Source organism: Phaethon lepturus, unplaced genomic scaffold (assembly GCF_000687285.1).
Source record: "Phaethon lepturus isolate BGI_N335 unplaced genomic scaffold, ASM68728v1 scaffold38605, whole genome shotgun sequence".
Lineage (NCBI taxonomy): Eukaryota > Metazoa > Chordata > Aves > Phaethontiformes > Phaethontidae > Phaethon > Phaethon lepturus.
The window spans coordinates 28,904-41,812 of NW_010541954.1; the positions used below are offsets into that span (position 1 = coordinate 28,904).

Consider the following 12,909-nt stretch of genomic DNA (forward strand, 5'->3'; position numbering starts at 1 on the left):
TGTATGCATCGCCATCAATGGTGCATGAAGGGGTAACCGTTGTGGTAAGTTGGGAGCTGCAAGAGTTGAATGACACCTGCTGAAAAGTGCCTTTACAGAATTAGTACTGTCCTGGGTTGAAAAAAAAAGTTGAAATGGAACCATACATTAAAGTATTTAAAAAAAACAGACAGCTTTGCCATAGTAAAGTGGCAAAGGGGTACGATTAAAATAGAAAAGAAAACACTGAGGGCTGTACATCTACAGAAATTTGGTTTTAAATTGCAGATTGCTGTCAAGAAACGCATAGCAAATATTTCATGAAACAATTAGCAGTAAGCCTTAGCATCCATGACCACATTTCAGGAATCATTTCAAATGCTGCAAAGAAGTAACTGTAGCTCATCAGGAATTGTTCCAGGCAAGCTTAGCAGGTGGACAGGAGGTTGCTCTGCGGTATTGTTGCTGCATTGTGGTTAATGTTAAAATTGCTGTTTTGTTCATCAAAGTAACTCCCCATAGATAGGAAACTGCATCATTGTTTTGTTTTGCTCACACTGTGGCTGTCCAGGTAGGAGAGAAAGATCCTGTTTAACTTCTCTAAAAAAAGAGAGTGTAATCTCATCTCCTAGACAACATGTGACTTAGAATGTCCAAGGCTGTTGAAGCAGTTGCTGAGGGCATAACGGCAGTGTTTACTCATGGTGACTTTGCTGTGAGTAATTTTCGCTTGCCCACCAATTTTGACCTCCATTTTTTTTATTTAGCTGCCTATTTAAATATTATAGGGACACAGCGCTTCCTTAATTGTAACAGTAATCTCTCTTTCTAGCCCCGTGGCAGTGCCATACCCTTACTGGAGGGTCCAAAAACAGAAGGAGTCACAATTGAAGACAATGGCGAGTGTGTTATCACCCCCAGCACGGATGTAAAGTTTTCAGGTGGACTGAAAGAAAAGAATAAACTCAACTACTGGAACGACTGGCTGTTAATAGGTATCCCAGGCCAGGGTGGCGTTGTGTCTGGCGGACAATTCTAATCCAAACCTCGGACAATTCTAATCAAAACCTTGGAGGAGTTACTCAGCTGCTGTAAATCAGCCATAATGACTGCCTAAACTCAGGCAGTAATTATGGAGTTCTACTAATTGTTTCTAATTAGTCCTCATTTGCATAGGAATTAATATATTTAAGTATATGACTGCATACTTTTTTTACTAGTGCCCCTGCTTTATTCAGCACATAGGACAAAGAGCGCTTAGCTCAATATGTGGAAAGTTGTTTATTGTTTATTTGCCCCCTCCTTCAGAGAGGGCTATAGATAATTTATTATTTACTCTAAATAGTGTATTCTGCTTCTTTTGGATTTTTTTATGATGCGTAATTTTACCTTAACTCTTATCATATGGATCAGACAGTCTTGTTTTCCCCATTTTATGAATGGAGGATTAAAGCACAGAGGCTGAAAATAATAAAGTGTCAGCTTGTCCTGTGTGTCCCAAAGCCCAAAATTTTGGAATTGACTTTTCAGGGCATTTACAATTTTGCTTCAAAAAATGAAGAACTGTCTGAAGTTCAGTTTTAAGTGATGCAAGTTTAGAATTAAGTTCTATATGCCATAGGATTTCTGCGTCAGGGACAGAGTGTAACTTTCAGCCTCTTTAACTGCTGCCTTTCTCTTCCTGTGACCCCTTTCTTTGTTAATACTGTCCTGCTCTTGCAGTACATCATGCGGCTCCCTTTAAATAGCTCGTATTCCTCTGCAAACCTCTGCGCTGAATGACACGTGCCCTCAGTCTTTCCCCTCCCTTTTCTTTCCTGCTCTGTATACAAACAGGAGTCTTCCTCTGTCTACTCGAGTTGCCAAAGCTGAGAGCACAGTAGCATCTCCCTCTTCTCGCTTACTTGGATAGCATGAGCAAAAGGAGTGTGAAGAGCAATCGTAGCTGAGTGCCAGACGATTCTTGCTTCCTTTTTGTGCAGTGCGATCCATTCCCTTCAGAAACTTTTCATATCTAGAAAATGATCTTCACCTCAAGGCCACATCAGAAAACAAAACTACCTTGAGAGTGAGCCAGCTAGGAGGCATGAAGCATGTTCCTCTAATGGTCAGGAGCCAAATCCACAGCTAGTGCTTGAGCACAGTGTTCTTCAGGATTGTGATCACTGTACCTGTGACTGCTTGGGAAGGACAGAGGGAAAACAAATTTTAATCTGACCTTTTGTTCTGTGACGTTCTCAAGCCTTTTGTAAATCAACTTTATATATGCTTTTCAGCAAAGATGTGGAAATGAAGGGTATCTTTCCTCAAAAGGGACAACTTTTTATTTCAACAAAAGTGTTTCTTTTTTCAAAGGGCACCATGAAACACCATTATCTGCCCCTACGAAGATCCTGGAGAAATTCCCAAGTAACTTACCTAAGAGGCCTGAAAATGTGATTCCGGCTGACTCTGATAAAGCCACTATTGAAGAGGTTTGTAATGAGAATAATCATCTTACTGGATGATAGAAGAATACAAAGGAGTACAAGTTGGGGAGGGACTCAGAAGGAAAGCTACATGGAATTACTGCACAGTTTTTGTGTCAGATTTTCATGTACTTAGCACGTAGAATCACTGGTATGGCGATGTGTCATTCCTTATTTCAGAATTAGGTCTTTCAGCTGCTTTTCTTTCCACATGCAAAACTTTCTTTGACTTTGGTAGGATTAGAAATTACTAAAAAAAGATTTAGCAGAAAGGCTAGGGTATAAATGCTCCATTACCCAGGAAGATACTGAGCTAACAGAGCTTTCTTTGCCTCTTAGGTTATTGACATAGTTGAAGGTTCTTCAACAGAAGTGCCTCCTGCTGTCCCAAAGGATATTGAGGAGAAACCTGCTCGGTCTGTCCATCGGCCAGAGGCTCCTGTGGACTCCATGTTGAAAGACATGGCCACGATCATTCTCAGCACTTTCCTGCTTGTGGGCTGGGTGGCTTTTATCATCGCTTATCCAATGGTAATTCTGACTTAGCTTGACATGCTTTTGAGTTTTGTGAGAGTCAGTAACATTTTACAGCTCAAGAAATGATAGAGGAGTTAGAAAATAATGCACTACAGGGATTTTTCCCCATCCCCACAGATGCGCAGGGGGTAGCAAGGGCTACAAATTTGACAGAACAGTGGTTTCTCTGGGTATATGTGCCAACTCTGAAGATTTTTATTTTCCTCCTACCAATTCTGGTTTTTGTATGTGTTACTCTTTTCACAGACATGATCTTAGCACCATTGGCTTCACTCCTTTCTCTCTCACCTGAACCACTGTCAGGTTTTCCAGCTTTTGGATCAAAGCCGTTATCCTTCTGTGGTTTAAAGACACCTAGTCAACCTAGTAACAGTTAGCTTTTGCCATATTAACCACCCAGTGTGAGTTCTCAGCTTTGCAATGGAAGTTCAGAATGAACTTGAAAGCATGTGAGTGAAAGTTCCCCAGCCTGCTTGGCTGATAGTGTCATAACAAGAGAGTTTTCCTCCCACCTTTTGGATGTAGCTACCCCAGTAGCTATAGAGTTCCCTTTTGTGACGTGAGTGTAAGAAACTTCACTCCACTTACGGAACTGAGGTCCTTTCTCACAGAGTGTACATCAGCAGCAACAGAGGCAGCATCAGCTGGAAGAGAAAATACAGCTCTTGCAGCAACAGAAGCTGCCCTTTTGTGCTCCCAGCGATATACCCCCAGAAGCAGATTTCTTGGACACCTCCTGTGGACGGACAGAGAGCTCTGCTACCAGCACACCAAACGTGTCCCCCAGAGCATCAAACCATTCTGCATATTCCAGCATCTCCACATCTGATGTTGGGAGCTGCCTCTCCATTGAGCAAGAAGAGGGAGGTAAAGTTGATTCCAGTGTCTTTTATTGTGAGTCTCTGTATTTCCCCAGTCTGGATAATGATACAGCACAACAATTAAAACACTTCTTAATGATACTTCATAGACCAGAAAGCTGAAAAGGACCATCACTCTCATTTAGTCTGACCACTTGCAAAACACTGTGCAGGTGCGCCATGCCCTGACTTTGAGCAGGATTAACCTGTAGCCATTTTAGGGAGAGGTTTGTTTAAATAAAAATACGTATTATGATGATTAACTGGAATCAAGAAATAAGGATTATGCAGCGCGGCCTGCCTTCCTGATCTTTCTGTGCAGTCTTTTGTCCCTTCAAAGGCACTATTCGGGGAACTGCTAGTAAACCCACTTCCGTAACTGTCGGTCAGCTTTTCCTAAATTCAAGAAGACACCTGTAAAACTGTCTAGAGTTTGTCTGCTGAGAACCCCTAGTCTCTTACACTGTCTTGAGGCGTGATCTTTCCAGACCATATGTCAGGTGTTGTGTATGGAACATGTTTGACTCTGCATGTTGGATTACTTAGTCGCCTGAGAGTATTTGCCTGCTCAGCCTGAGTACGAAAATGCAGATATTCATTTGTTTTGATCATCTGTGTTAATTTAGAGATGAGCAAAAAGACTTTTATATACTGGCCTAGAAGGATGTGCAGTTAGTTGTAAAAGGCTGACTTGACCCATCCTAAACCAGTCCTTGTTTCTTGGTTTTTGTTCAGGTGAAGATGCAAACAGAGTGATGGTGGGCAAGATTTCATTTAATCCAAAAGATGTGCTGGGACACGGAGCTGAAGGGACAATTGTTTACAGGTAGAAGACAATATGTGTATTCAGCATTAAATAAACCAATGAATGTCTTACTTGCATTAGGTCTTCTTTTTTAAAAAAAAACAACTCACACATATCTAATATGAACAGAAATTAAACCTCTTAAAAAGTACTTTGTGTCTGGGATATTTTCATGCAGTGTTTCTTCACTAGCAAAACCTACTTTTACTTCCCTTAGAAATGTTTAATGACCAAACATATCTGTTTCCAGCATAAGAAATGCTTTAATATGCCTCTGTAAAATGTCTTCTATTGTCACTCTCTTTGTATGTGCTTTGTGTACAGAGAGTGTAAAAGGTTGACGTGGTTTTCCTTCCTGTCTGTAGAGGGACGTTTGATAACCGTGATGTTGCAGTGAAAAGAATTCTTCCTGAGTGCTTCAGCTTTGCAGACCGTGAAGTACAGTTACTGCGAGAGTCAGATGAGCATCCTAATGTGATCCGCTATTTCTGCACGGAGAAGGACCGTCAGTTTCAGTACATAGCCATCGAGCTCTGTGCTGCCACTTTACAGGAGGTGATGGGTCACTTGCAAACATACAGGATTTGTGAAAGTCTTCTCCCTGGAAGGCCTTCGCTTCCTTTAGCTTAATTTGCTGAAGTGCTTGCCACAGGAGATGTTGTAGTTACTCCCACCATCACCTCTGTGACAATTACACATTCCTACAACAGAGTTGTTTTCAGATGTTTAGAAAGACATTGCTAACCCTGTACTGATTTAAGGACAGAAGCTGCTGTCCTTTGACTTTCCTTCTTGTGAAGGACTCCCTTCTAGTCACCCTCCCCCTCCTAGCACCCAGACTTTGAAGACCCTCTACTCTTGCTTCTGGGGCACAGTGCTATATAGAATTCTAGATCTGAATGAGGTTTTAGAGATCATTACCTTCAGCCCAAAAATGCAACACCCTCTTTTATGTGTGTTACCAACTAGCATTAGCCTGCAATTTACCCAGTGTAAACTTTTTTTTTTGGGGGGGTGGGGGAGGTTGAAAGGTTGTATTTACTATCTCTGCAGGGGCTAACGATAAGCAATGTTGTGGCTGAATCTTCGGTTTTTGTGTTGTAATTGACAGTATGTTGAGCAGAAGGCCTTCAGTCACCATGGCTTGCAACCCATCACTCTCCTGCAACAGACGACATCTGGTCTTGCTTACCTGCACTCCCTTAGTATTGGTAAGAATGCCTCTTTTTCAGTATTGGATGGAGAGTGGTATATTTTCTTAACTATAAAAAAGAAAAGAAACTGGTCTGGTGCTGGCAGTTTGTTTGTTCAATCGCAGAAGAGTGTGGTAGAAGCTCCACCTAGTGCTAGCAGCAATACTGTCTGTCCTTTGACACTGGCCTTGTCCCTGTAACATTTGCTGCAGTGGAGTAGTAAAGCTAGTCATTACCGTTTGCTCAGGGTGCTGTCTTTTTTGGATAGAAGTCATACACAACATGATGACTAGTGGTGAGGGAATAAAAAAAGTGATGAGCCTCTACCAAAGACAATAGTTGGAGGTTAGGACTTCGGTTTAATGAACAGTGGTTCAGACTTGTGAAAGGTTTGCAATGCAAATACATTAAAAATTTACAAATATTGTTGGGATTGCCTGGAGTGGATAAATGGGTGTTTATAATAGTCCACAGGGACCTGAAGCCCCATAACATCCTCATCTCGATGCCTAACGCCCATGGGAAAGTCAAAGCTATGATTTCAGACTTCGGTCTGTGCAAGAAGCTGGCAGTGGGCAGGCACAGCTTTAGCCGCCGGTCGGGCGTGCCAGGCACCGAAGGGTGGATTGCCCCAGAGATGCTGAGTGAAGATTGCAAAGAGAACCCTGTAAGTCTTCATCTTTCCGTCAATCAGACCCGCCCCCTGGGGAGACGGTGGCACAGCCCGCAGGTGGCACGTTGTTGCAGTCAGACCTTAAGATACGCAGTACTGGCTGCCTGGGCATTCATAGAACCATAGAACAGTCTGGGTTGGAAGGGACCTTTAAAGGTCATCTAGTCCAGCCCTGCATTCGTGCTGGCTTGCAGCTGAACCCATGATTTGGAAAAGTTTTCTTCTGCTCTTAGATGCAAAATAACCACCCTGTGATGGCCAGAGTCTTCACGAGAAAAAAAACATGTTATTGCTATTAAAGGTTGTTTATTTGCAGACATATACCGTCGACATCTTTTCAGCTGGCTGTGTTTTTTATTACGTGGTATCTGAAGGCAGTCATCCCTTTGGCAAATCTCTACAGCGGCAAGCCAACATTCTGCTGGGTGCCTACAGCCTGGAGTCTTTAAATGCAGGGAGGCACGGTAAGAAAAGCCCGGTAAACATAAAGCACTACAGCATTTAGTGAACTTTCCATGGGTGTTAAAATACCAACAGAAATGACAGAATTGTGACCCACAGTGATTCCCCGCCTGGCAAAGTTGTACTCCTGAAGTAAAGTTCCTAAAGCTCTTCGAATTAGTACTACAAAGCATCTCTGGGATACAGTATTTGGAACTCTGCAAGCTTGACTGTCGAGATATTTCATGTATTTAAAGGGTACAAGAGAGCTGAACTTTGATCTTCATAATCACACTGACTCAACACTGCTGACTTTCTGTTGTTTGCCCAGCATATCTATAAGGGCAGCACTGGAGCTAGTGTTCAGGATTGTGTTGGAGGAAGTAGAGAACATAATGATTTTCTAAAGGATGAAACATTAGATTTCCATACAGCCTAAGAATTATCACCCTTTTCCTTGCAGAAGACATAGTTGCTCGTGATTTAATAGAGCAAATGATAAATATGGACCCTCAGAAACGTCCGTCTGCCAGCTGTGTGCTAAAACACCCGTTCTTTTGGAGTTTAGAAAAACAGCTCCAGTTTTTTCAGGTTTGTGTTAGCCTTTTCTATTCTTTCACTTCTAAGGACTCCTGTAGAATTCTTCAAATCTTAAAGTCAGTCTCTCCTAGCTTTGTGGATGTTTGAGGTGATAGAATCCACAAGCTTACTGTGAGGAATGAAGAAGCAAAGTCGTAATACCGAGGTGGTATCTCTTAAGAAATTGGCTTAGTCTTAGAGAAAATCTTTTATAGTGGGGGCCTAGAACGTGATGTTATCAACTTAAACGGAGTGAGGAAGGTCTTGAGCAGCTACAGTAGCAATGCAGGAGGATGTGTTGCCAGGCAGGTTTTCAAGAACAGGGTAGCCCACTGTAATGAATATGCACACTTAATCCTGATGCAGAGTGGGAATCGGCTGAGGACCTGAGGTTCTTTCCAGCCTTAATCTCTATTCTGTAATTAAAAGGCTTTGGCAGATAGTGAAACAACTCATCATCTCAGAAACTTCTGTAGCCCAGGTCCAAGCATGATGCATTGCATTGTACATTGTAATGGACTAAAGCAGAATCATAACTCCGTTATCAGGGCAGGATGTAACTGGCCAGAATTGTTGGGAAAAGCTTGGAAATAAAACTAGAAATAACCTGAATGTCTCTTCCAGGATGTTAGTGACCGGATAGAGAAAGAATCTTTAGATGGTCCAATAGTCAAGCAATTAGAAAGAGGCGGAAGAGAGGTGGTGAAAATGGACTGGAGAGAGCATATCACTGTTCCTCTTCAGACAGGTAATGGATAATGTTTCATCAGAGTGGGAAGGAGTTACATGCTGCTGTTTGCAGTTTGCCAGGACAGGAAAGTAACTGTCTCGGTTTTGGCACATGACCTTTACTTGTCAGCAGTGTATTTCTTCAAATTAAAGTACATGTTTATATATTGAAACACAGTTATAAGGATACGTGACTGTAGGCACATGTACCTTACTTTTGAGGCCGGCAACTAAAACTGCATGAAACACAAAGGGAAATCTAGTCATTTCTTTTGCAGATCTTCGAAAATTCAGATCATATAAAGGAGGCTCAGTACGGGATCTTCTGAGGGCAATGAGAAACAAGGTAAAGGACTTCTTTCTGTAAGCAACACGCACATACGGTTAACCTCCATTTGCTGTTTCTTGACAGTCTTTCTATCTTACCTTGTTTTAGGCATGAGCTCCTCTAGGATAGACTAATATGAGGTTACTTTGTCAATGAAAAAGACCACTCTGTTTGAAAGGGGATCCTTGAACACAAAGCCTCTGACTGAGTCTTTGCCTATTCTTCCTTCCTTTACAGAAGCACCATTACAGAGAACTGCCGCCCGAAGTGCAGGAGACCCTGGGCTCCATCCCAGATGCTTTTGTATGTTACTTTACAGCTCGTTTCCCTCAGCTGCTCCTACATACCTACAATGCTATGCATATCTGCTGCCAAGAAAGACTGTTCCAGCATTACTATAATCAGGACTCTGCAGAGCTGAGCCTTGCAGGAGACACTGTTTGAGAGGGGAGGGATGGAGCTTTCTTCTCTGGGACCAACATTCCAAGCACAGGGCTGTGAAACAGGCCTACCTTTAGCAGGGAAAAGTGGGATCAAAGAGCTGAATTCTCTCTCTTTGAGGAAACCAAGCTTCCAAAAAGTGCCTTGTACCTTTGCCTGCGCTGGATCAGGAGGTGGTAGGAGCCAAGGAGCGAGCACTAACTTCAGGAAAGCAATGAACCCTGGTGATGGAGTTATTACAAGGCAGTTTTCAAGACACTGAAAGCAGAGAGCAAAAGCTGCATATAACTGTCACCCAATATCCCTGTACTGTATGTGATTTTAAAACCAATGTGTTTTACTGCAAAGAATCAAAATACAGTGATTGAAATCATATAATTACTAGGGACTGGGATCTGCAAAAGGAGCCTTTTAGTTGTAGCAAATCATCAGAACCTGCCATTGCACTACTGCTAGGTTATGCATTAGGCACACCACAGTGATTGTAAAGGGAATCCTTTATGATTATCCAAAAAACAGCCGAGAGAGTACGATTGCTGTTTAATCAGTACTACCCTGGAAACTTAGTCCCCTCATACTTGAGCAGGTACAATAAAGTTCTAAAAAATACTGACTTGAAAAATCAGTTAAAGGTTTACCTACTTTGAAATTAAGCCTCATTGTTTAAATATCAGCCAGTATTCACAGAAGAGCTTGGGCTTGACTTAAGTCACAGTATCAGAATAGAGCTACACAAGTAGCTTCAGAAAAATACACCGGATGTTTTGTGTCACAAATGTGAGCTGCTTGTGAGAGGCTAATGGTTTCACTACTGCAAGTGTTCCTTACTTTCTTAGAAAGAAGAGTCACCAGCTGCAGAGCCAGATATAAGATGAGTCCTGGGGAAAAGGAGCCAAATAGGAAACAATGAGATGTACAGAACAGTGAGATTAGAGGCAGTGTTTTTAATGGGTGCGATAAAGCTGTAAAGGAACCCCGTTTTCTCTTTGTATGGGTTGCTAATTAAATCCAAGTGAGACGATGTTTTTAAAGATGCAGTATTTCTTTTCATTCGCACTGAAGCCATGACAAAGCATTAAGAGTGCGTGAAGGATGAAGAAATGCTGAATTCTAATATAAATGGGGTGTTCTTTTACAATATATTTATTTAACATATTTATATTTATTTAATTTTTACTACAACGTGGTATCAAATCCAAGTGGTACAAGTATAAAGCATGCCAAATCATTCTTAATCAGTTTTGTGTTTATATTTAATCATATTATAACAACTGGAAGAGTAAAGTGATACTGCATCTTTCAATGGACTTCATTAAAGGAAAAATTACAAAGTGGGAATTTTTATGACTGTGCCATTGTGTCTTAAACTGATAAATTATTGACTCTACTGTGTATGATTGGGTACACACAGCTACTGTTCTGGAGCTACTTTATAGGAAGTTTTTTTCCTAGTTTTACAATGTATGGAGAGCAATTTACCTAAGATGCCAACTGTGCAAGTTACACATTTCTAAAGCTTGAAAAAAAATAATGGTAGTTTTACCTAAGAAGATTCAAAGCCTGTTTCCTATTTTTGTACTTCTCATGTAAAGTTCTTTTATAAGTCTACTAAATAAAGACTTGTACTCAGATTAAAAAACCTACAACTTCTAGTGACAATGTGTGCCTGGGGAATAAGCCAGACTGTGCCATGTGTGGACTAATGCAGCTTTCAGAACCAGGGCTGGAGACAGTGAGCAGGGGCAGTCCTGCCTCCCCAGAGAAGGGGCATGCGCCTGCTCAAAACCCCCATCTTTCTGCTAGTCAAAGATAGATACAGTGCTGATACAGGAAAAAAAACAACTGCCAGCCTCTCTCTCTCATGGGTGGTGGGTGAGCCTCATTTTGTTATTCCAACTGTCCCTGGGCAGCAGCCACCTACATCTTGGTGTCTGAGGCAGGTGAACAGAAGAGATAAAATGGCTGCAATGATTGCAGAGTTTTATCGCTGTGCAGTGCAGAGATACCTTTTTTTTTTTTTGGGGGGGTGTCTGTGTGAGACTTAAGCTGACAAATGATCACGTGGCTTACAGGAAAAGAAAGCCAGCCTGTAAGACTGCCTTGGCTGCTACAGCATGCCTCACATCACAAGTACAGGAACTGCCGTCCTGTACCCCAGTGTTACAGAGGGCTGATGAGCCACTGGCGTTTCATGACCCTGCCGGCCTCTCTTCATCACTAAGTACTTTGGTGAGCAGGTAGTTGATACAGAGAGCAACACATGGGGTGGGGGGGGATCTGCCCAAGCACCTTGACATGTGCCCCATTTTGGCCTTGGTGTGCAGCCACACAAGGGGCAGGCAGCACAGGAAGGCCGCTGGGTCTCAAAGGCAGCACCGCCCAGGGATGTAATGCTAAGAAGGGGGTGGAGACCTGGTGGATGATCAGGAGTGTTTGCTTAAAGCCGTTCTTGTTTTTATTGCTGGGAATCAGGAGGACTACTTAAGGGAGACCCACAGGAGCACTGCAGAAACACCCACAGAACTCCGACTGCTGGCAGGGCCTGGCAAGACAGCAGGTTGGAGCCCCTTCCCCGCCTCCCTCCCGCCTTTGGAAACGCTTTCCTTGTGGGGCCGGATCTGGCACTACAGCACCGGAGAGAGTTCAGTTACCAGCAGCTCTGCAAGGTAAGTAAGTCCCCCTGTGCGGTGCGGGTCCTGCATGGGGAGATGAGGGGAGGAAGGGTGGGAAGGGGAGGTTACTCTCTGCCCTGCCAGGTGAGTTTGCTGGTAGCAAGCCTGGGAAAAGCAAGGCTTTTCCTGGGCTGGGCAGAGCTGGGAGGGCAGCAGTGCAGGGAAAGACCAGCTCAGCAGTCAGGGGACTATCTGAGCAGCTCAGGCAGGTGGGCAGGCAGACACCTCTGCCCCCACACACCCATGGCTACAGCCCTTCCCTGCCCACCCACGCAGCTGGCAGTACCCACGTCCACCGGAGCACATGCAGGCTCTGGGCCCCACACAGCCACTGCCACTCACCCCCTGGGCTCCTCTTAAAAACAGGTAGGGTCCCCTCCAGCACAGGGCTCTGCAGCCCCTGGATGCACATCCACGGCACTGCCAGGATGCTCCACCCTAGTTTCTATTCCCATCAAGTTTCGTTTTCGCCCAAAACACTGCCTGACGTCAGCTGTTCACAGCATGACATGTGAACAGACAGGCACGGGGCAGGGAGAGGGAAGCGTCACCACAAGCCAAGTCTCTCTACAAGCACAGCCCTGGGACATGGTGTGGTGGCCACAGGCACAGGAAGGCCAGTATTTCAGGGATAGTTTTAGCCCCATTGCTCAGGTGGCAGCGGGAATCAGTCTCCAACCATTTTTCTAACCACCAGCTTGTTTACACTTAACTCAGGAAGGACCTGCTTACAGCTACAGCACATCACAGCAGTCTGGTAACAGGTTCCCCTTAAAGCCACTCACTTAAACTGAAGCTACAGGGCATGCTGGTGCTTCAGTCAGCCCACGAGCTTTCTACAGGGCTGGCCAGGTGCTTAAACAGTAAATACGCACTTGTGCCACAGAGTTTTTTCTAGCATCCCCCATTCTCCTAGACCCGTATGTCCCCAAATTGCCACCTTCTGTTGAACTCACCTCTTGCTGAGCCATGGTCCTGGGGAGTGAGTACTCATCCCTTCCCTCAGTTACAAGCTTCCTACTTCCAGACATTGCAGGGAGTTTGCGCAGAGGCCCACAACTTGCCTTTTATGCTGGCTGCACTAGCAACTGCTCCTTTTACACTTGAATTCAGAGGCTGAGTGTTGCTGTTGTACCACCACAAGCTGCAGGGATAGAGCTGGCCTGGCTACAGCCACCTGCAGAACAAGCAAAGAGCTGAACTT

The 12,909-nt window shown here is 43.8% G+C and overlaps 1 protein-coding gene across 1 annotated transcript in view; it reads left to right on the forward strand.

The window, feature by feature from the left end:
• Positions 1 to 9,036, forward strand: part of LOC104621408 (serine/threonine-protein kinase/endoribonuclease IRE1-like) — a 27,099-nt gene extending 18,063 nt beyond the window's left edge. Inside the window, 14 exon segments of the mRNA XM_010287886.1 lie at positions 1 to 44; positions 812 to 974; positions 2,335 to 2,453; positions 2,787 to 2,978; positions 3,596 to 3,851; positions 4,580 to 4,670; positions 5,015 to 5,204; positions 5,761 to 5,860; positions 6,310 to 6,509; positions 6,832 to 6,979; positions 7,420 to 7,547; positions 8,160 to 8,283; positions 8,543 to 8,610; positions 8,830 to 9,036. The exon segment at positions 1 to 44 is cut by the window's left edge and continues 28 nt beyond it. Coding sequence (XP_010286188.1) covers positions 1 to 44; positions 812 to 974; positions 2,335 to 2,453; positions 2,787 to 2,978; positions 3,596 to 3,851; positions 4,580 to 4,670; positions 5,015 to 5,204; positions 5,761 to 5,860; positions 6,310 to 6,509; positions 6,832 to 6,979; positions 7,420 to 7,547; positions 8,160 to 8,283; positions 8,543 to 8,610; positions 8,830 to 9,036 — 2,030 coding nt within the window.
• Positions 9,037 to 12,909: the final 3,873 nt, after the last annotated feature.